At 42.1% G+C, this 22,532-nt stretch overlaps 1 protein-coding gene across 1 annotated transcript in view; it reads right to left on the bottom strand.

Moving 5' to 3' along the window:
- HIPK3 (homeodomain interacting protein kinase 3) overlaps nucleotides 1-21,956 on the bottom strand; it is a 59,025-nt gene extending 37,069 nt beyond the window's left edge. The window contains exon 1 of the mRNA XM_075712395.1: nucleotides 20,863-21,956. Coding sequence (XP_075568510.1) covers nucleotides 20,863-21,956 — 1,094 coding nt within the window. The remainder of the gene's footprint in view (nucleotides 1-20,862) is intronic.
- Between the last annotated feature and the right edge of the window lie 576 nt (nucleotides 21,957-22,532).

The raw sequence follows: 22,532 nt of genomic DNA, 5'->3' as shown, positions 1-22,532 counted from the left end.
TACGCCCAGGAGGAGAAGAGGATGGGAGCTGAACTGTGTTCAGGGGAACTCTACGGTGAAAACTGACCCCTGGAGACACCTACTTATCAGGCAGGTAAAGTACAGAGCACTGGCTTCATAAACTTCTCCAAATCATCATAGTGTCTAAATGCAAGCTTGCTATGATTTAAAAAGCAGTGTATAAAAGCAAGCATAATTACAATTGTCATAATGTTTGGTATTTTCTAAATAGTAAATAGGAATGGGCAAAAACTAGCTGACAAGTCAATGCTTACACTATCAACACAGCTTTAAGTAAGAATGTTCTGAAATAAATACCACCCAAAGCCACTGCATGTGCTACTGCTTCAATAAGGAGTTATTGCTGTGTCATAACCGTGTCAAAAAAAAGAAATCACAAAAATATTGAGGCAATGTTTACAAGTTGCATGATTACTTTAAAGGTAATTATTTAGCTAGAACACATGACTCGTATTTCCCTATGAAAGGCTCTCTACTTAACTGGATTAACACGCTATTGATAGCTAAATTCCACTGCTGGAGGCTACTGTCAAGTCATCATTTCCAGAACAAACCTATAAGCTATTTTCTTTATCCTGTGTTCGACTATTACAACAAGCTCATCATGAATTTGCTCCCAAAGTGCTCTAAAAAAAACGGCTGCAAAGAACATTCAAGAGATGCATGACACAGGATTACCTGTTCTAATGAAATTAGACCGTACATCAGTCATAGGTTGGAAGCCTAAATACATTTGGCAGCCAACTAAGAAATTAACATCTAATTTTTCAATACTGTTTTTTTTAGTTTAAAGACGATTCAATTTTGATGCTGTGAAAATTGACTATTGCCTAGAACTCAACTCCCAGATGATTTCTAGGGAAAGCAAATCCAGCTCTGCATTGTCAGCAAACATTTCTCATGAAAACGTTTATGTTTTTCCTATCAAAAGCAACACTCACAGCTATGTACGCTCACTTTCTCCACCCACTTCTTAACACACACACGATACATAGGAGATTTATTAATACATGGAGAAGTAAGCTAGGAGAGAACAGAAGTACCCTACCTCAGAGCAACATTTCTTGCACAAACATGCATTCAGGGTAATGCCACTGCAAAACATGCCTTGTCCTGCGCTGCTCACCGTTGCAGAGCCCTCCCTCGCCCTTCCATTTCTGCAGGATGGTAACACAGAGGTACAGCAAGGAAGAGGAACTCCTGACCCCTCCATTTTCATGCAGTCACCCAGACCCATGTCAATACAAGCAGAGCCTTCATTTTTTTTTGTTACCTCATTCCATTTGTAGCATCTAACTAAAATCAGTAAGAAGCAAATTTAAAGTGGAGTCATAGTTTGTGCTTCCCACGAAACAGAATCGATTTCCAAGTTAGGTTTAGTATAGCAGCAACAACAAAAAACCACCCCAACTGCTTCCCAACTGGGGAATTTTGAAGTCTAACTTCCTTCCTCCTCTCCCAGCAACATTCCTTGTTTCCTGATGTTAATAATGCCGGGTGGGAGACAGAGCACAGGCCTTCCTAATGAAGGGCCCCAAAATGTCCTTAGGAAGGGCCAAAGGGGAATAACCAAAAAGGTTAAAGTACACAAGGAACACAATCCAAAGAAAACATTTTCGTTAGGGACAGGACAGGCTGATGTGCCAGCCACAGACAAAGGACTCAGAAAACAAGTTACAGTTCCCTCATTCTGTACCAGCAAAAAGTACCAGCCTACTGCACTCGAACAGAGCTGCCTGGAAAATTTCATGAGACCATCTTTCTGACACAATTTACCCTGTTTTCCTGGGCTCTTGCCTGGTTCAGCAACTTCAGCAGCCAACCATCACATTTCAAAGCATCGGTCACTCATGCAATAAAATTGTCTGTGGCACCACAGAGCAGCTCCTCATCAGGACCTCTTTCTACAACAAATACAAAATCTGTTTCATAAAACACAACTGGACTGTGGAGCTCCACTGCTGGATTTGGCCATTCCAGAAGTGAATGTCTTTCAAAAGGTGCAACAAAAAACCACCTCTAATGTGCTACTAGACACAAAAGGTCCAACCGAAGGAAGCTAATGAGCTCAGGCTCCCAGCAGCTAAGAGAATACACTAGGAGCTATCAATATAAATGTACCTTCTTTGCTGCTTTGTCTTTGCTTGGGCTCTCACTGTCGGTCACTATCAGACACTGGATACCGACTGGATCTTTGATCATTCAGAGCTGGTTTTATATTCTTCAGAAGGTTATTAGAGGCTCACACGTGTATTCTGCAGCCCTTTGCCTCATCCTGCCTTATAGTGAATGCGTTATGTTTGATATAGGAGAAATAATGAGACTAAGCAAAGGAAGAATCCTCCTTTACAAAGGACAGGATATTGTACTGACATGTAGGTCTACTTGAAATACATTTGCTGCTTCAGAGGAACGTGTGTCTAAAAGTTATTTTTATTTTTGCAAAATGTATCAAAAACGTCACCCCTAAGCACGCATTTGTCAGTCGTGCAAATTCCACAAGTCAGGTTTCAAAGCATGACAAAGTTTTCCTATTTTTCTTAGGCAAGTCATGCGTAAGCCCAATGAAGAAAAAAAGACGACAGCTAATGAAAAAAACCCATTGGAAATTTAGTTTGACTATAAATGACAAGTACAAAAATGAAAAGATTTTCTTTAAAATCCATTTTAAATTAAAAGTTAAGTTTCACAAAGAATAAACAGAGACTGTGTTTAACCACATCATAGATTAATAACCTAGGGAAATGGGTATTAATCCCTTTCAGCTACCAGTTCTTTAGTAATACTTAACAGTCCATTCAATGCAAGGAAAAAAAAAAAGCTATAAATAGAAAATCTGACATACAACAGATTTAGGAAGAAGAAAATACAAGATATTTTGACTTGCAAAAGAAAACATTCTTAATTGCACATAGTCCCTTTCCAACGACTCCCTTCGCATTCCTACTTCTTTTGCACACTAAAGGTCTACCATGCCACATCGCCTTGAGCCAGCAAGGAGCGTGGGAAGGGTCCAATTGCGTAAGATGTTATTAAGGCAGCAAAGCTGGCTACTTAACTGAAGATGCTTAAATACTCAAAATGATTACACAGATTAGCCAGCGACTCTCAGACTGGAGAGCTGCCTACCTGTGGCGTAGTAAGCTGTTGTTCAAACACACCCTCTCCATGTGCATTCTGCATTAGGTATCCGTGCCCCAGGGGCTGATGGTGGGAGACGCTGAGCCTTGCATGTTTACCACGAGGCAGAACAGGACTTACCACTACTCCTGGCACACCCACACGCTTCCAAGCAATGGAAAGGTTCCCCAACCACAGAACTAATTGTGGTATATCAATAAGGTAAGTAGGTTCCCCCAAAAAAGTTAATTTACAGGCATAACGTATTTTCCCTTGTGGTGGGTTGACCCTGGCTGGATGCCACCTGCCCACCAAAGCCGCTCTATCACTCCCTTTCTCAAACTGGACAGGGGAGAGAAAATATAACAAAAAGCTCGTGGGTTGAGAGATAAGGACAGGGAGAGGTCACTCAGCAATTACTGCCATGGGCAAAACAGACTCCACTTGGGGAAAAACAGTTTAATTTACTACCAGTCAAATCAGAGTAGGGTAATGAGAAATAAACCCAAATCTCGAAACACCTTCCCCTCACCCCTCCCTTCTTCCCGGGCTCAACTTCACTCCCGATTTTCTCCCCCTGCTCCCCCGAGCAGCGCAGGGGGACGGGGCATGGGGGTCGGGGTCAGCTCATCCCACGCTGTCTCTGCCACTCCTTCCTCCTCAGGGCAGGACTCCTCACCCTCTGCCCCTGCTCCAGCGTGGGGTCCCTCCCACGGCAGACAGTCCTCCAGGCACTGCTCCAGCGTGGCTCCTTCCCACGGGCTGCAGCTCTTCCCCAACTGCTCCAGCGTGGGTCCCCTCCACGGGGTGCAGCCCTTCAGGAGCAGCCTGCTCCAGCGTGGGTCCCCCGCGGGGTCACAGCTCCTGCCAGCAAACCTGCTCCAGCCTGGGCTCCTCTCTCCCCACGGCTCCACAGGCCCTGCCAGGAGCCTGCTCCAGCGCGGGCTTCCCCCGGGCTCCCAGCCTCCTTGGGGCACATCCCCCTGCTCCGGCGTGGGCTCCTCCCCGGGGGCAGGGGGATCTCTGCTCCCCCGGGGGCCTGCATGGCTGCAGGGGCACAGCTGCCTCAGCAGGGGCTGCACCAGGGGCTGCAGGGGAATCTCTGCTCCGTGCCTGGAGCCCCTCCTGCCCTCCTCCTGCACTCACCTGGCCGGCTGCAGAGTCCTTCCTCTCGCATATTCTCACTACCCACTCCAGCTGCAGTTTGTATTCCACTGGGGTTTTTTTCCCCTTCTTAAATGTTAACACAGAGGCGCTACCACCATCGCTGATGGTCTTGGCCTTGGCCAGCGCCGGGTCCATCTTGGAGCCGGCTGGCATTGGCTTTATTGGACATGGGGGAAGCTTCCAGCAGCTTCTCACAGAAGCCACCCCTGTAGCCCCCCTGCTACCAAAACCTTGCCACACAAACCCAATACATCCTTCAGAGCAGAACAGCAGGAGCTTGAGCTCCTAAGGATACCTAACAGTACCGATATCCCTAAAGAGGCATCTACTCAAGATGCTGCAGTTAAAGGACAGGGCCTAGCAGAAATATGTGAAGAATCCCACATGGCAGTCCTTCAGACGTCAAGCACCAGAGTGTATTTTAGAATAATCTGGGCTAATTTTAATTTTTGAGATACTTTCTCATAGGCTCAGACCTACAGAAGTCTGGTACAAAATACTATATACTAGTTAAAGCAAGTAAGACATTATAAAAAATTTGTTCCTACAAGGGAGGGGGGAAAAAAAAAAGCCAACCCAAAAACACCACCACACCAACAGGAGAAAAATTAAATACAGCAATGCACTGCTCTGAGAAGACAGCCCTATAACTGCAGGTGTATACAGCTACAGTTATCTTGATGTGATTCTGAGCGTGCACTCTCTTCCTGTTCGCCAATATATTTTTGGGTGGACATGTCTTTTGCTTTTGGGGGTTTTGGGCTTTTTGTTTGTTTGTTTGTTTGTTTTGTTTGTTGGGTGGAGGGGTTTTTTGTTTGGATTTTTGTTGGGGGAGTGGGGGGAGTGTATAGGTGTTTTGTCTTGGTTTTTTTTAAGTAAAGTTCCCTGCCCTCTCCGCGTAGTCTTCTGTTCTTCTTGCGGTGGCAGTGCCAGTCGTGAGAAGCAAGCATTGAACAATGAGCTGGAGAGAGAACTAAGAACACAGGCTCTTAGTAAACATCAGGAAATTACTTCCATTTTAGGAATCAGGAAGCTTTTCACACATTTCTCCACAGGTCTTGGTGCCAGATTCTGCTGAAGAAGAGAAGCTGCTGTCACGCCACACAAATGTGAACAACCCCTGGACTTAAATATACTTTGTTGTTGCTGTTTTTTCAGGTTTGTGCTACTTCTCTCCCCAGACAAGAACGAACAACCCTAGATCTCTATTTTGTCTTCTGTAACATGCAAGGGCATCAAGCATATTAGTTAGTCCAGAGCTACGCACAGACTAGCCAGATGGCTAGCACAAAACAGCAAGGATAACCACCAACTTCTTCCTCTTCGCCTTGCAGGAATCACTAGTTTGAATCTTCCCTCTGCTCTGCGGCTGCTGTTCATACTGCTGGTATTGGCACCTTCATGACTTCCATCTGCTGTCAGATTTGAAGTACTTGAAAGTTTCAGTGGTATTGGGACAAACGCACACTTACGTACATTAAGAAGTCAGCCAAAAAGCTCAGAAGTCAGCCTTGAAGTTTTTCCAAAAAAACCCACTAGATTAGACCCATCCAGCATCCACCTTATTTCTTATCACAGGAGTTTCTTGCACTACCCATTTCAGAACCGCAGCTGCGGGCAACCAAATGTCCCCTTCACACTGTCCATCTTCAAAAGGAGCGCTTTCATTTGTTCTCACATCTCACCACTGGAAAGTTACAGATGCAGCATACACAGAGAAACTTCAGGGATTTATCTGTAACTGTTCTCTAAAGATTAATGAAAAAGTCACAGAAACCATCCGAAGAATCTTTAAGAGGAACTACACTGACAGTCTTGTGCAGAAGAAAAATTAAGCTACATCACTACAACTTAAGAACTGAAGAATGAATCCACTCAAATGACTGCCATTAAGCTGCCACTAAGTGACAGAATACTTGTACTTTTTGATTTGCTAATACACACTAGCCTGCGTACTGCCTTTCATATTTGCTTTCACCTCAAACCGTGTAAGTCAGTTGCTTGACAAAACACTAAGTCTGTCTCACGAGAGAGAGAGTTTTTTAAGGCACAGCCCCAGAAAAAAAAAAACCTAAGATAAGGGAAAAAATGTTTGAAAATATCTTTACAAATTTCTGAAGCAAAGCTGAAATCAAAGCACAGCAGCAAGGGGAAAAGAGTTTTTGCAGCTGATTTTATGCATGCTTAAAGACACACAACCAATGCAATTCATGAAGAACAAAGACTGAGGGCATGCATGTGTGCAATGCATGGCAGGGGGACGCATAAATAAAACACAACTACACCACCATCTATAGCAGCCTTTCACGTTATTTAAGCAACTAGAAATTAACACACTAGCTTTCTAAAAGGTACACATTTTGTCACGCAGTCCCTGGCTCCCCAAACAGCATGCGCTAGCCCCACTGCTGCGCAACGGCACTGGCAGCAACCAGGCAGCCCAGCCCCACGCCACCACCCGCTCCAGCGCGGGCAGGCGGGTTTCTGGTTCCTCCTCTTCCTCCCGCTCGAGCACCACACCAGTTCCCGTTCGCTTCTGCGCCAAGCGTAGGGACTTGGCTCTTCAGGAGCCGTCCTGAAGATGCCCGACGAGCTGTTCCCTGGTGCATGCTGGAGCGTGCCACCGGCAGACGGCATCACCTACGTCCCACAGCGCAGGAGCACTGCTCCTTCCTTCGCAGCGCTCGCCCCTGCGGCGACTCAATGCGCCTCCCCGAGGCGCCAGCCTGGCACCCGCCACCAGAAACGCCTGGAAATCCAAAACAAGCACCATGTACAAACCGGGAAATTGCAGGTCCCCTGGGTCAGAAGGGGGAACAGCACTAATTACAAAGTAATTAACTTTTAGTAGACATTTAGTTCTGTCAGTAAGGGAGAGGAAGGGCTGAGGTTACTGTTCTGCATTTGGTATTCCTAACTCATATAATGCTGTCTTCTGTAAAATGGTTAAAGTTGATACAGATTATGTATCTTGGGGGAATATGACCTATATTCACCGGTTAACTAAATGATTTAACAGGTATTACACTGGCACTATTTCATACAAGCCTGCAAGAGTCAGCCAGTGGTCTCATATAAGCTTGATCCTCCACGCACACAAGAATGAAAATGCTCCAGTGTCAAAATACAGCTACAAAACAGGAAACTGCATACAGACAGACATGACCTCCATCCAATCTAGTAATTCCGCGTTAAATATCAGACTAAGTTTTGGGGCTTCTCTTAATTTGACACCGGATACCTCTACATTAGAACGGGGGGGTGGAGCGGTGTTGGGGGTGTTGCTTGATATCATTTGTACGCAGGCTAATAATGACACTACAGATAGAAATAAAAAGGTGTTTCTCATATGTAAATGCTAATAATCATAGCCACGTAACCTCAGAACAACCAGAGATGAAGTGAAATAAAATTAGTGCTAATGAGGTTTAGGCAATCCTGAAGTTGTTCTTTCAGGAAGGCAACTGCGTGGCTACAAACTCTCCCAAACGGCACGTGGCACCACCCCACGAGCAACCACCCCCGTGGGACAGTAGTTCAGAGGGCAGGGTGGAGTCCTCGGGCACTAATGACACACGCCAGTTCCTGATTATCCTTCCGTGTAATAACCTACAGTGTTGCATTCTTCCCTTGTTAAATAGCTGTCAGTGTCCTAACTTTTTTGGTAAGTTTTTAACAGCTGAACAACTGCTGTCTATACTAAACACCATGTTAAATAGGAAAATTACAAGGAGCAAGATAACGCTAGGGACATAAGTGGCATTGGTCATGAAAAAACAGGTGTGTCTCAACTCAATGAGAGAAGAGACTCATATAGTTCATCAACTGGTAAGGCAGAGAGACCAGTAAAGAAACAGCATGAAATAAACTTCAGTACCAGTTAAGCACTTGACTTTTGTTAGTGCCTCTCTCTACAGAAATTACTGAGCAAAATCAGATGGACATCAACTTTAACTACAGAGCTTTCCCAGCTACTCTGCATGTACAGGAAAGCTTTTGATTTAAGAATACTTTCTTAGTGGGAGTTGTAGAAATAATTCAAGGCTAGAGGAAAACCAAAGCACAGTAAGAAGCCATACCGTATAATCTACAAATTATATCCTCCTGTTCTACTTTCTAGGGCTCTTGTTCCCAAAAATGCTGAGGCCCTCTGCTCCACTTTTAGCTACTCTTCCAGAGAGGTAAAGCGTCCAAAACGGGCTGCATCTCCACAAACCACTGTGCCCAGCGCGGTTGTCTCATGATGGAAATGGCAAATACATCAGTGCATGGACTCCATCCTGCCACCCCTCGTACTACTGCCAGAAACAGAGGAGCCACTGGAGATCTCTTCAGCCCTGCTGTCACCCACTGGGAGCGGCCAACGCAGAATTCATTCATCAGGTAGCTCTCTAGAAAAGCCAAAGACCTATGGCACCGTAAGACAAAGCTGAAACCCTATGAACTACAGACATTTTACTGAACTTGGAAACTTGGCCATGAGGAAGATGCAGAAGATGTTTTAAATGCACCTCAGAAACCATTGGGGGGGGGGGGGTGGGGGAGGGTGGGCATATGGAAATGCTGTTGAAAATTTCAATGTGTTAAAAACATGCATAGCCAAATAGCATACTTTATATTAAGAAATACACAACAGATCTTGAGCTAAAACAGCACTGGATGGCAAGAAGTGAGAGGTTAATTATCAAGAGTGAGAAAATTAACAGCTCAAAATTTTAAACATTAAATTAAAAATTAAATTAAAATTTTAAACATTACTGGGGTTCAAAAAGGCACTCAGCACAATGTCATGTGCTATTAGATGCTTTCGACATCAGACCTTTCTGGCAAGTATCATTAAGTGCTACTACCAATTTGTGACCTACAGCATACCCTAACAACTCAAACCAATTTTAAAAGTAAGTTTTTCAGTTGATAAAACTACAGTAATATGCAGTTTAAAAGCTTCATATAGTGTTACAGGTATATAAAAGCCTTTTACATAAGTGACGTAATGCATGCAGTTTTTCAGAGAAGTTATGAAATACACATATCCAAAAGCTATTGGGGAAGTAAGTTTTATTGAGAGAAAGTAATAAAAATAATGGAAAAAAATTCCAATTCAATTCCTAGAATCAATTTTGGACAATTAAAAGACATTTTAAATTCACATTAATTTGGAACCTGCAACATAAAAATAAAAGAAAGTTCAGTTGTATTCTGTATGTTTTTATATACACACACACTGAATACTGATATTCTTGCTAAAGGAACAGCTCTTTTTCCAAGATTACCTATATGTACTACACTTGAAACAATAAAGCATACTCTCATGAAAGATTTCATCATGAAGTATCTGGTGTTTTTAAATGTTTTGAACACTTAGTATTGAATGATTGACTATAAGGGTGAGAACCTATCATTCTCAAAAATATCCAACAATGCAATGAAAATACTGATAAAAATTCAACTGCAGTGCAATTCTGAATTAAGGGAACCACGTAAAGAGATGATACTTTGCGAGAGATTGCTGCACTGTTCAGCGACAACAGAAACATCCTTGGTATTTACAAAGGGGAAAATGGCAACATTTACCATAGTCCTTAGAGCACAGAACAAAATTCCACAAACATCTGATTTTTAGCACAAGAAAGCTTCCTGGGCATGCAAACTTCACTGGCTACATCTCAGTTGCCCACAAACAGCACAACCGGCAAACTGCTCTGTTTTACTGCTTTAGGTAGTTTTAAATACGGTAGGCCCAGCACAGCATACACCATGAAGGTAAGAGTGAGAAATTCGGAATCCCATGGAGCATTTGACATGAGTTTAAGAGAGAAATGAGAACAGGTTTGACTTGCCTGCTCTGAATATACACTGTGACTTTTTTCCCCCTCAAAGAGTAAGGGCTTCATAACTAGGCTCCTGCACTGCTGCAATCCAGATGACGTAGCGCATTTTGCGGAATACGTAATAATTTATATTGATAAAAAAATCCAGATATCACCCATTTCCAAATGAGCTATTTTTAATAATTTCTCCTTGAAGTACATATTGTGCACTGAGAAAGACATTCTGGTCATAATTCTGAATTTATTTTCATGCTACTAAACAAAGCTTAGACTTCTGGAAGCACAAGGACATTAAATGAACCCCAATGTGTTCTGAATTTACTATTGTTTAAGTGGGCCTTCACTAAGAAACGTGGGTGCAGTTGTTTTTCCATTACTTAGCAGGCAAATGGTCAGATTTTGGTGTTAAGACACAGGAGCTGAAGTCCACTTGCAGTCGTACCATGCCATACAACAAGCTGGACAACACCGCACGGATGGAAGATGACGCTTCCCACCATCCATCTTCTGTAGAGGCTTAGTACTACTAGCTTGCGCTTCTGCCCACTTCCAACAACGAGCACGTGGGACAGAAGGCCATAGCATTGCCCCCTCTCCCACATACTTCACACCTATGCCTGGAGGGAGATTCAGAGTTTTACTAAATGCTTCACAGGGATAAAAACGATTTTACTTTTCGCCTCACCAGCACACCCGAGTACTACTGGTTTAAATTAAATTATGCCTGCCCTTTAATCAACTGCTGCTGCCCAATTACCAGCAAACCAAGATTTTTAAGCACAATGATACTTCACATGTTCTTAAGGTAACATCATAGTTTCAAAATGCAACTGCTTGAAAATCTTATCTGTGAAATGCTTCTGGCTTGCTTCCCCCAGCCCGCTAATCCAATTACACTTGTTAGAAGGTATTTTATTAGCAGTCCAAACAAAAATCCCTCCAAAATACTAGCTAGCATCGTAGCATCAAGGATCAAACATACGGTAGAAAATTTGACAATATGGACATTTCGGGCACCTTATTTTCATATGAATTTTAATTTTACTGAATTATATCCCCAATACTTATTTTTATGTCAGACACTTCTACCACTTTCCAATTAATGCCAGAATTCATAATAGGGTTTTTTCTTGTCACTGTTTTGTTTTTCCAATCATGATAGTATTTTATTGCTGGTTTTGGTCTGAACCCACACAAGCGTTAAATGTTCTAAATGTGCCCACATTATCTATTTGCACTTGTTCAACTTGCTTGATTTTTAGATCAACTGAGGCAGTTTGCCTTCTGCGGCTAATGGGATGAGCCCCCAGCTGTGGTACATCCTCTCCCTTTCTCAGGCTGTGTCAGCAGAGTAGTGGCTTGGCCAGTCTTTGTGTACTCAACTGCATAGAAGACTTCGTGCCCCATGCGTCTGCTTCATCCTCTTCACTCGTGTTGGATGCCATGAGCTGATGCAGAAGGTAGTCTTCACCCACAAAACAGCTCTCCTTCGAAGACAAGGATGCCAGATGGAAGAGACAGGGGCTGATGTATAAGCTCTGCTTTCAATCATGTTGATTTAGATCTAGTACTACCTGCTCTTACAACAGAAATAGACAGCCATATTTTCAAAACAGGCACAGTGGGAGCAGTTAGAGACAATATTTACAAATACAGCATTGCAGCTACCACTGATATTTTCTGCAATTAAGATACATACATATTAAGATATTGGGTATGATGAACAAATCTTTGTGACAAATACCAGTGCAGTAAAAAAAAGGATCACATTTCAGTAGATCTGTTTTAATGTGTGAAAAATAAAAGCTGCTTCCCAAAACTAACCCTGACAAACTTAAGTTTATCATTCAACCCCAAAACACTGAAATACATCACAAAACAAGAGCTCTTTCTCCTTCAAGATTATGAAAGAATTTCCCTTCTGTTCAAACCAAGGCAGTCTAAAGACTAAGAGAACCATCATCTGAACTCTGATTTAAGTTGTTGCTCCTACCATCACTATTAATTTGAAATCTGGGCTGACGTTATTAGAATCTCCAGCAGGTACATGGCACCTTCAAATGCTTCGTGTGTTATCCTGGTTTATGTTACTTGGAAAATCTCTAGCTCGGAAAAATTACCAACTTGAAGCCTGGCCACCATTTCATCCACTCTCATCCCCACAATACTCCTCTGGATCCTCAGAGACGATTAAAAAGGAAAAAAAAAGAAAAAAAAAAGTTGCAAATCTATAGTCACCCTGCAATTCTTTTCCACAGCATGGAAAAAAACCCCACCAAACCCAAAACCACACAAAAAAACCCGCAAACAAACCCCACCAAAAACCCAAAACACCAAAAAACCACACCACTACCAGAAAGTCTACTCTTTATTTTCTGCTTCTATGAACAGAGACTAATAAGGTATTAGAGATCATGTTATGTTGACTAGAAAATAATAAGAGAATTGAAACTACATTTGTTATCAAACAGCTATATAAACATGAAGTTATGATGAGCTAAGATTGCCACTCCTGGAGGGTACTTATAATGGTTTTGGTCCTGGTAATCGTGAAATAGAAGTTTAAAATAGGAATTCAATTAAACAATTAATGAACACTATGCAAAAAGTGCAAACAAAATCTTGCCAAATCAATAAAGCAATCTGTTTGCAGACACAAGCCACAAAAGCTTATCTTGACATTAAGTTCTGTTTGCTCAGATAAGAAAATAAACCAGCAATCACAGCCCTGCAACTTTAAAGGGAGAAAAAAACGTAAGCGGCCCAATTCACTTGTAAAAGCAATTCCTTACATTATCAAGACTCTTTTCTTATATATACCACTGACAGTAACCATGCCCACAAGTACAGCAGCTGACTTTGAACATGCTGACCTTGAGCAAGCAAATGACCTTAGCAGCATGTACTTCTGGCTTATTTCATTGCAACAGCAAAACAGCCTCACCATCTATAGTAGTCTAGAGTCTCTGGCCACCACCCCTGACTATTTTAAGATATCCCAATACACTTCAGTGATGCACAGTTCAAAGTGATAGAATAACATCTGCTAGTATGTTGAAGTGCAAGTTGTTTACAGAGGCATTTTTAGCTTGTTCTCATACTGCGCTTCCCTGACAGAAAACTCAATTTATTAAAAGAGCTTTGCTTCTCATTTAAGCATCTAAAGCCAGAAATTTAAAAAAAAAAAAAAAAAAAAAGCGCAAGAATTTTAGGCATTGTGAAAGGAAAAAAACCAAGACATCCCACTCTAGATAAAGCTTATTTAGAAACTTCAAGTATGTGACAGCAATGGATGGACTTGAAAAAGCAGTTGCTTCCTGAGATGTCAGTTTTGCACAACTTTTCCCCTTGGTCAGCCCTATAAAGAAAATCTGTATTAGGACAGGTGTTTATACAAGTTTTTAACTGATATTTTAAACATAAGTTATATGTTGATCTGATGTTAGAAGATAATCAACAAGTTACTCAGATACAACGGATGTGTTACTGACTCATAATACCCATCCTCCTGACAATCCTAACCTACAAAAAGAAAACATTCAATTTAATAAAAACACTCTAGGGAGGTACTGTCAGCCTGTGTTCTCTGCAGTCCCTTGAGTGACAAGGACTACATCTAACCATGTTACAAGGGCCAGTGAGAAAACAAGCCTCTCCAGGAATTTACAGCCACAAGAACATTTTTCTAATTTTGAAAGAATGTGTGTAAGAAAGAGGGAGAACAACAGATCAAATAAGTTTCATAAATGTGAGGGGAAAAACACCAAGCATAAGTTGGTGGTTTATTCTGAAACTAGGTATGAAGCTGAAAAAGTCATAAACAAAAAGCTGTGCTACTGCAACAGCCTCAGAGCACACACACAGCCCTCGCTACAGCACAGCCCATGGGCAGTAATTAAGCCACAGAACTCAATTACTTTATTCTTTTCTCCAAACCCTTTAAAGCAGAAGAGATCACACCGGATCATATCACTTTTCCGAGCTGCAGCAGAACTGGCTGGCTGAGTAAAAGCAATGTCAGGACCACAGGACACAACGATTATCCTCCATCCTCTCTGATCCTTCATGGGTGAGGAGCGTAAGAGGAGGAGAGGGGGAAAAGCCTGCTCTCGTCCAACAGGAATACATCCAACAGTGATTTTTCCATCTCTCTGAGCTCTGCTGCAACACTAGCGACATTTGGCATTTTGTCTGGAACAACTCTGTTGACTAGCAACTATCCTTAGTTGGAAGGCTGGAGGGAGGATATCACTGTCCGATTCAGGAATGAGTTGACTCCACTGAGTACTTCTACTCACATCGTTTGCTCTTCCTTATGGGCACACTGCTGAATAGCTAGGATCATATTTTACTGCTGTCACCAGCAGAGCAGAAAAACGTTTCCAAGCTACGAGCGTCCCTTAATAATTAGACACCTCCCATTCTGCCAGCATCACTCAAGCTGTCCATCAGCCTACCGCAGGTTCAGCTGGTGCCCCGTTTTATGTGGAGATCAATTATACTGCTTCCCATTCATTTTATTTTCCCAAACTAAAGAGCAGTTTGTGCATGGACCCCTGGATGCCAAGACAAGCATCCTTCCATCAGGAAATGGAGTGCTTGCTCTTGAAACATATTTTCAGTAAAATTTCCATCTGTACTCTAACAGCACTACAATCTGACACAGTATGATGAAGCAGATGTTTTCTTGGGAGACAGGAGGCGAAAGACAGGAAAGGTAACCAGTGGGGCAGCTACACAGGCAACTGGAGGAGCGACTGTTCAACTCCCTTCGGAGGCTGTGCATAAGGAGCACGCAATGAAGACACTCACTCCTGCACCTGCAATGGCTACTGTTAAGTCCATGACATTGCAAGGAGTTTACAAATGATAAATTTTGTAAGGTTTACTTAAGTCTCATTTTCAAAAGCCTGTCTTTTAGGAAGACAGCCCCAAATTTAGTCAACCTGACGGTGACTCCCCTTGAAAAAACAATTAAGCAATAAGTCCTCCCAACCAACAGCAAGCCCTAGAAATCACAAAGTTCTGCAAACACAAACACTGCAATAGCTCTCCCTTAGTGATCTACACTCGACGTGCAATGCAAACGTGGCAATGCATTTCATGAATTCAGTTCGTGTTACAGCCAAGCAACAAGTGGGAGAAGAAAAGTATTGGAGAAGGAAGAGGCTTCATCATTACCAAACCCTGCCACGTGTTAACCAATAGATGGAACTACGCATCCTCTAAATAAAATATGACCCGCTCTGAACAACAGCCATTGTTCAGAATGGTATGGACGACAGCGATGTGCAGCAGGCATCGCTAACTGTAATGTGGGTATTAGCTAACGAGTAAAACAGAACTCTTCAACCACTGGTGTTGCACACAGCTATTTCAAAAAGGGGAAATTATACACAGGTTTCAACAGAAGTTTCTCTGGGAAAAGAAAAAATCTCTCCTGGAGGGAGTACGAAAAGAAAGAGGAGGTCTGCTGCGAAACCAGCCCTAAAGAGTTATCTCTGAATGCAAAACGCTGAGAAGGCCATTGCTTCTCATGGCAACAGAAAGGAAAGTAACTCGGCTCCCTGAAGCAGATGGGCAGGACTACCTTGACCATTTCAGATCACTCAACTCTTCTTGTAGGTTACTGCTCCTTGGAGCCTGCCACTTCAAAGCTACTCATCTCACACCAGCTTCCCTAAATACATATAACCTCAGGAAAGAGGCAAAGCAAAGGAAAACGACTTCCAGAGGAAAACACCATGCCCTGGGAAAACTTTCTGCCTCACCAGATGAGCACAAGACACCAGATTTAGAAATAAAATAAATATGTTGATTCCCCTCCTCCACAGCCCACACCATGTGATGAGGGGATAAGAAACTTTCGATTTTGGATGTAACACTCCCCTTTTCATGATTTGGGGCACAGCTGACCAAAAGGACGGCGACATACTTACCATACCATTTCCATATATGACAAAAGCTTGATCACCTCCACTGTAAGGGTTTTTTTATTTTCAAAATGTATACACTGCGTAGTTATTTACCTACTTAAATCACTCATAAAAGGTCAACAGTCTTAATGTGTGAGGCCAGCAGCAAAGAAAAGGCTTCAAATACCAGATCTCTCTAGCCCACCGCTATTAAAATCCAGACCAGCATAAAAACAGCATGTAAGCACAGACATTGTCTTTTAGGGAAAGAGTATTCAGAGTAACATTTCATCTTTAAAACAAACAAAAAGTAATAAACTGTGACTTAAGACAGTGTGCTGTGGTTAGTATTTATTCATATCCATACTCTAATTTCTAGCAATACATAACAGCCAGGAGTTTCCAAAAGGTAATGAAATGTCAAAAAGTACTTTTTATACTTGTTTTAACCATTTTTCTTACTTTCTTTTTGCTTGACAAAGCTGAAACAGAAACAGGAAAACATCCAATCGTTATCTCTACATCCAGTTCATCTCCATTTTTCTACTTGTCTACAGGCTTTTAAAATTCAAGAGTACTGTAATATCTGCAATAGTCATCATTATGTCACCTCTTCTTCTGCTACAGACTGAGGTAAGTAAGGTAAGTCAGCTCATTATCCATTCACCTGGCTGTATTACATTCCCTGCCTTAAGTCCTAATCCTCTTATTACTTATTTTTCCGATTCATTACTCACTTCCTCTTACAGATGTAAAATACTGATACTACCATTCAAAATAAACACCGTAACATTAGACTTTGTGGTGTTCTCCATTTGCCCAATAATTAGCTTGTGACAGTGCCATGAACAAAAAAAAAAAAAAGTGGTGACAACGTCAGGGAGAAAAAAACCCTAACCTTTATCTTTATTCACTTTTGTAAAATTTCTTTATGGGTTTCTCTTGAGCATTCAACACACGCCTCTACAGATGCTGGTGGGCATACGCTTTCCATAGATAAAGCGCAAGTCCTATTCTTGAAAACAACCATGGCGTAAGTTAAAAGTGCTGCCAGAAATAACAGTTCCTCCCTTCTCCCCAGGCCACCTCCCTCCCTCCTCCACAGGCACTTGGGCAGACGCGGGGTGCGCAGAACAAGGGCCAGGGACGGGGGTTACTATCACCCCCGGAGCAGGACGGCACCAGCACCGTAGGGTTGAGAAGCAGCATCCCGATGCTGCGGGATGCAGCCCTGCCTCCTTGCAGCCCTCTCACCCTACACCATCGTTTAACAGCATTTCATTCCATCCTTTTCTAAGACCTCTGATCATAAAATAGTAATTTAAAACCAAAATGCTTCCGCTTAATACCTTTTTCTTTAAATTCTTGGGCCTGGCTGAGTGCTTTTGCACATCAGAAGAGGCCGGGTTCACATCACATTGAGATTAATGGGATATTCCCCACTAAATATAAGGTTATTTCCTAGGGAAAGGTAGTGTGCTGTGCCCGTCATTTGCTGAATCAAAATCCCATGCGCTGTCATCTCTGAACAGACAAGGATCCCCACTGGTAAGAATTACAGGTAAAGCTCACGACAACACACGCACAGCTTGCACAGAAACAATTTTCAAAGACTGTATTAAAAGAATACAGATGGGATCACACTAATAAAAGAGATGCTGTAAGGAATAAGCATTTTTTAAAAAACATTTCTAATTTGAATTCTAATTGGATTATTTGAGCTTGAACCTTCAAATAAAAATCTATTTAAACACATGTTTTCTTGCTAAATAACCTAAACAAACACAAAGCACCACTGAGTTTAAGGGAAGAAAGGAGAGGAAAAAAAAAAAAAAAAAAGAAAAAAAAAAAAGGTATTTCAATGTCCCAACTGCTGCTTGATTTTTTTAAAGGGTTTGTTTCAACATGTCACAGTCAAACAAGTCAAACCTGCACTATCATTCACACCCTCTTCTAATACAAAAAACATTTAAGTACGGTTATATTTTATGAAGTAGCTCCTTATTTGATTGACAAGAAGCACAATCTCTTGCAAAATAAATTCCATCTCAATACAATACATGCTCTGAAGGCCCTTCTCATTCCTTTTTAAGGCTTTTCTCTTCAAATTTCCCTAGTATCATCTATTTTGAGACCTTTTTGATCAAAACTCTCTGTTTTCTGATATTATTTACACTAGTCAGGTGCTTCCAAAACAATAAAAAGAAAGTTTGAGAAACTGCATGTCAAGCTACACAAAGTTAATTTGAATCAAACAACTAGTAGAGAGCTATGCGTCCACGATGAAATCCAGCATGCTAAAAACCTTTTCAGAAGTAAATCTTTTCAGAAGTAAACTTTTTGTAGAAAATAATTTTGAAGTATAGTATCACATCAGCATCTCCTAAGGAAGCTGGTGGCTCTTGGCCTAGGCAGGTGTACTCTTTGCTGGGTAAAAAACTGGCTGGGTGGCCGAGCTCAGAGAGTTGTGGTGAATGGAGTTAAATCCAGTTGGCAACTGGTCACAAGTGGTGTTCCCCAGGGCTCTGCTTTGGGGCCAGTCTTCTTTAATATCTTTATCAATGATCTGGAAGAAGGGATTGAGTGCACCCTCAGTAAGTTTGCAGATGACACCAAACTGGGTGGGAGTGTCGATCTGCTGGAGGGTAGGATGGCCCTGCAGAGGGACCTGGACAGGCTGGACCGATGGGCCGAGGCCAACTGTATGAGGTTCAACAAGGCCAAGTGCCAGGTCCTGCACTTCGGTCACAACAACCCCATGCAACACAACAGGCTTGGGGAAGGGTGGCTGGAAAGCTGCCCAGTGGAAAAGGACCTGGGGGTGTTGGTGGACAGCCGGCTGAACATGAGCCAGCAGTGTGCCCAGGTGGCCAAGAAGGCCAACAGCATCCTGGCTTGTATCAGGAATAGTGTGGCCAGCAGGAGCAGGGAGGTGATCGTCCCCCTGTAGTAGGCACTGATGAGGCCACACCTTGAATACTGTGTCTAGTTTTGGGCCCCTCAGTACAAGAAAGACCTTGAGGTGCCGGAGCATGTCCAGAGAAGGGCAACGAAGCTGCTGAAGGGTCTGGAGCACAGGTCTTATGAGGAGCAGCTGAGGGAACTGGGGTTGTTTAGCCTGGAGAAGAGGAGGCTGAGGGGAGACCTTATCGCTCTCTACAACTACCTGAAAGGAGGTCGTAGTGAGGGGGGTGGGCTCTTCTCCCAAGTAGTTAGCGATAGGACGAGAGGAAATGGCCTCAAACTGCGTCGAGGAGGTTTAGATTGGATATTAGGAAAAAATTCTTCATGGAAAGGGTTGTCAAGCATTGGAACAGGCTGCCCAGAGAGGTGGTGGAGTCACCATCCCTGGAAGTGTTCAAAAAACAGGTAGATGTGGCACTCTGGGACATGGTTTAGTAGGCATGGTGGTGTTGGGTTGATGGTTGGACTGATGATCTTGGAGATCCTTTCCAACCTTAATGATTCCTAGTTTTACTTTCATTAAAAAATAATCCAGCCACCAAGACAGGAAACATGACATTACTACCTACCCTTAATTGTTTTAGTGGTGGACTTGGTAGCGTTAGGTTAATGGTTGGACTGAATGATCTTAAAGGTCTTTTCCAACCTAAATGATTCTATGAATATTTTTGAATGTACATCCACAAGGAACCCCACTTACTCACGCTTCAGTGCATGTCATGCAATACAAGTATCCAAAATGCGCACAAGGTGCCAAGGAGTTGCACATTGATCTTGCCAGCATACAGACCTGTTCAACCTAGTAAGCATGTCAAAATTCTATGTAAAGTATAGGTGTGAAGGAACATCAACCCAGGTAAAACAAAACTACAGCTAAAATTCGTATGTAGGCAACTGAATAAGCACAACAATGCTATGTCTAATGAGCCACAAGTTTTCACTTTCAACATGAACAGTTGTAAAATATTTAAAATTTTCTTCAAATTACTCATTGTCCTAGTTTACTGGCTTTTTACTGAATTCGCAGAGACAGGCAATACCCAGGACATACTATTGCCAATGATGCAAAGCAGAACTGAAAAAGGTCTTCAGTCAAGACAAGTTCAGCTTATAAGGAAAACAAAAGTACCTCAGATGCGAAATACTAACAGCTTTTATGTGTCACACAGGTTGGATAACTATACAAAGAAAGGATTAGAAAACAAAATCAGAAATATACCTCCATTTTGAGGCCAATGGAGAATGCAACCATGTACCAAAATCACTTTAAATGCCTGCCTGGTATCACCTTAAACATTTAAGTATCCTATCACTCACTAACTCCAGAAGTTCACTGAAGTCCACAGCTGCTGAAGAATTGAGTTTAAGAACTAGGCAAAATATTTACAAGTGCTGAAGAAAAACAGAGGCATTTACATAATCCTTGGCAACAGGATATAAAAATATGGCACTTCTAGTACACTGTCCAGCTGCTTACAGAAAAAAAGCCATCATGTTAGGAAGACAGGAAAAGCATCCTAAGTGAAAGCTAATTTTTTTTTTTCTACTTTCCTTTTAAAAAGGCTCATCAGAGGTCTCAAAATAACAGTGATGACTTCAGAGTGCAACAAAAAACATACTTCTAGAAAAAAAATAGCACTATAAAAACATTAAAAGCAAACATTCACATTTAGAATGGTAACCAACCACTTAATCTTAGTATGGCCTTCATTCTTAGATGGTCCTTATGTTTTCCAAATTATTCTTATTAGTTATCTGGAAGAGTAATTATTTAAGCCATTAACTTCAATAAATGCTAAAACCTTGCTCCATTAAAAGTTCAAAACAAAGTAAAAGACACCTACCTGTAATACCGAGATTGTAAATAGGTTGAACAAATAGTCTTTGATACATGGCTGGCAGACCCAAAATCTATTACTTTAACTCGGTAAGGCTGCCGAACAGGATCCACCAACATAATGTTCTCTGGTTTGAGGTCAGCATGGATTAAACCCAGACTTTTTAATTTTTTCAGTGCAGTGGCCACCTGTTGCAGAATAGGCCGTATTACTTTCAGTTGCAGAGGGCTGAATTTGTTTTGTTTCAGGAAGTCGTATAAATTCTGTTCCAACATCTCAAAAACCAGACAAGTATGGTTACGATGCTGAAAGCATTCGTACGCTCTCACAAAGTTAAATTCATCAGCATTTTCAGTACTTAGTCTCGCTAATATGCTCACTTCTATTTGTCCTTGGCGTGCATATGAAGGATGATTCTTCAAGATTTTGATTGCCACAATCTCATTTGTCCCCCTTTTCCAGCACTTCACTACTTGTCCAAAGGTCCCTCGCCCAAGGAAATCAAGAACCTCATAAGTGTTTTTCACAGAGCACAATACCTCATGCTGTACTAACTGGTAATCTCCATCACCGCTTGTACCATTTTGTTTTGAAGTTGCAGCCGTTGTCACAACCGTCACTGGGTTTCCTACGTTAGTTTGCAACATTGCAGGCAGGATGGACAGTTCATCGACAATCTGCATCGTGCCGTTTTGATTATCCAGCTCTTCGCTCTTACGCTTCAATCCACATCGCTGGGGTCCTTCCAGGATATCTGATCGGCTTCCTTGCGTCCCAGTCCAAGGTGCCTCTAACTGAGCTTGCTGCGCCCGCGCTGCTAACACTTTTGTAGCACCTGCAATATTTTTTAAAGCAACAGCATTTGACTGCAACAAAAAGTTCTGTCCTCGAGGTCTGTCAAATGGGTTTTTAGTCTGAAAGTACGTACTAACCCTGCGGGGAGAAATTCCAAAGTTTTTACCATTCACATAGATTTGTGGGTAGGTTCTTTCCTGGTACACACAACTGCTTGGTTCTAATTTGAGTTTCTTCACGCTACAAAAGGCACTTGACTGGGTTTGATAAACATATGGTGGATAGACCAAGACTTGTGAGGCCATACCTACAGAGGGAGAGAAAAAGAAAAAGCAAATGAGGATCTTGCATTCATATTTCCAAGCTCTGCAGCAGCTTCCTCTTCAAAAAAAAAAAAAAAAAAAATCAGGACACGAGTTTATTTTCCAAACGAGCTAGCCTAAAGTTATTTCGTATTTAGGTTCTTATGGGCAATAGCAAGGTCATCACTCCTTACCACCCATGCACACTCTTCAGCACACAAGGACTGCAGCAGCAGGTTACAGCAGGAAGCGTTTTTGCTGGTTGCACAGGGCAGGTCTGAAATAGTCTGCAGCAGGCCACTACTAGTAATTTTTCAAGTGGGGGAACTACCTTTGTGCTATTAAAAACTCAGCTTTCATTTAAAAACACCCAGCATTTCTACGTACAAAAGTACCGCAGTGTTCAGTAACATAAGTTAAATAACCAATTCAAATATTTGTCAATGATGATGTAAAATAACTTAAAAGCTCTTAATTGTGAGCTGATGCTACCTGTTACACAAGGTATCCAACCTACTCATCATAAACACCATCAGACTTCTGAGAGCAGACAGACAAATGACACAACTGCCACTGCTC

The sequence above is a fragment of the Pelecanus crispus genome, chromosome 6 (genome assembly GCF_030463565.1).
Source record: "Pelecanus crispus isolate bPelCri1 chromosome 6, bPelCri1.pri, whole genome shotgun sequence".
In the NCBI taxonomy this organism is placed as follows: Eukaryota; Metazoa; Chordata; class Aves; order Pelecaniformes; family Pelecanidae; genus Pelecanus; species Pelecanus crispus.
The sequence above is the reverse complement of the archived record's forward strand: the minus strand, read 5'-3'. Positions and strand labels throughout refer to the sequence as shown.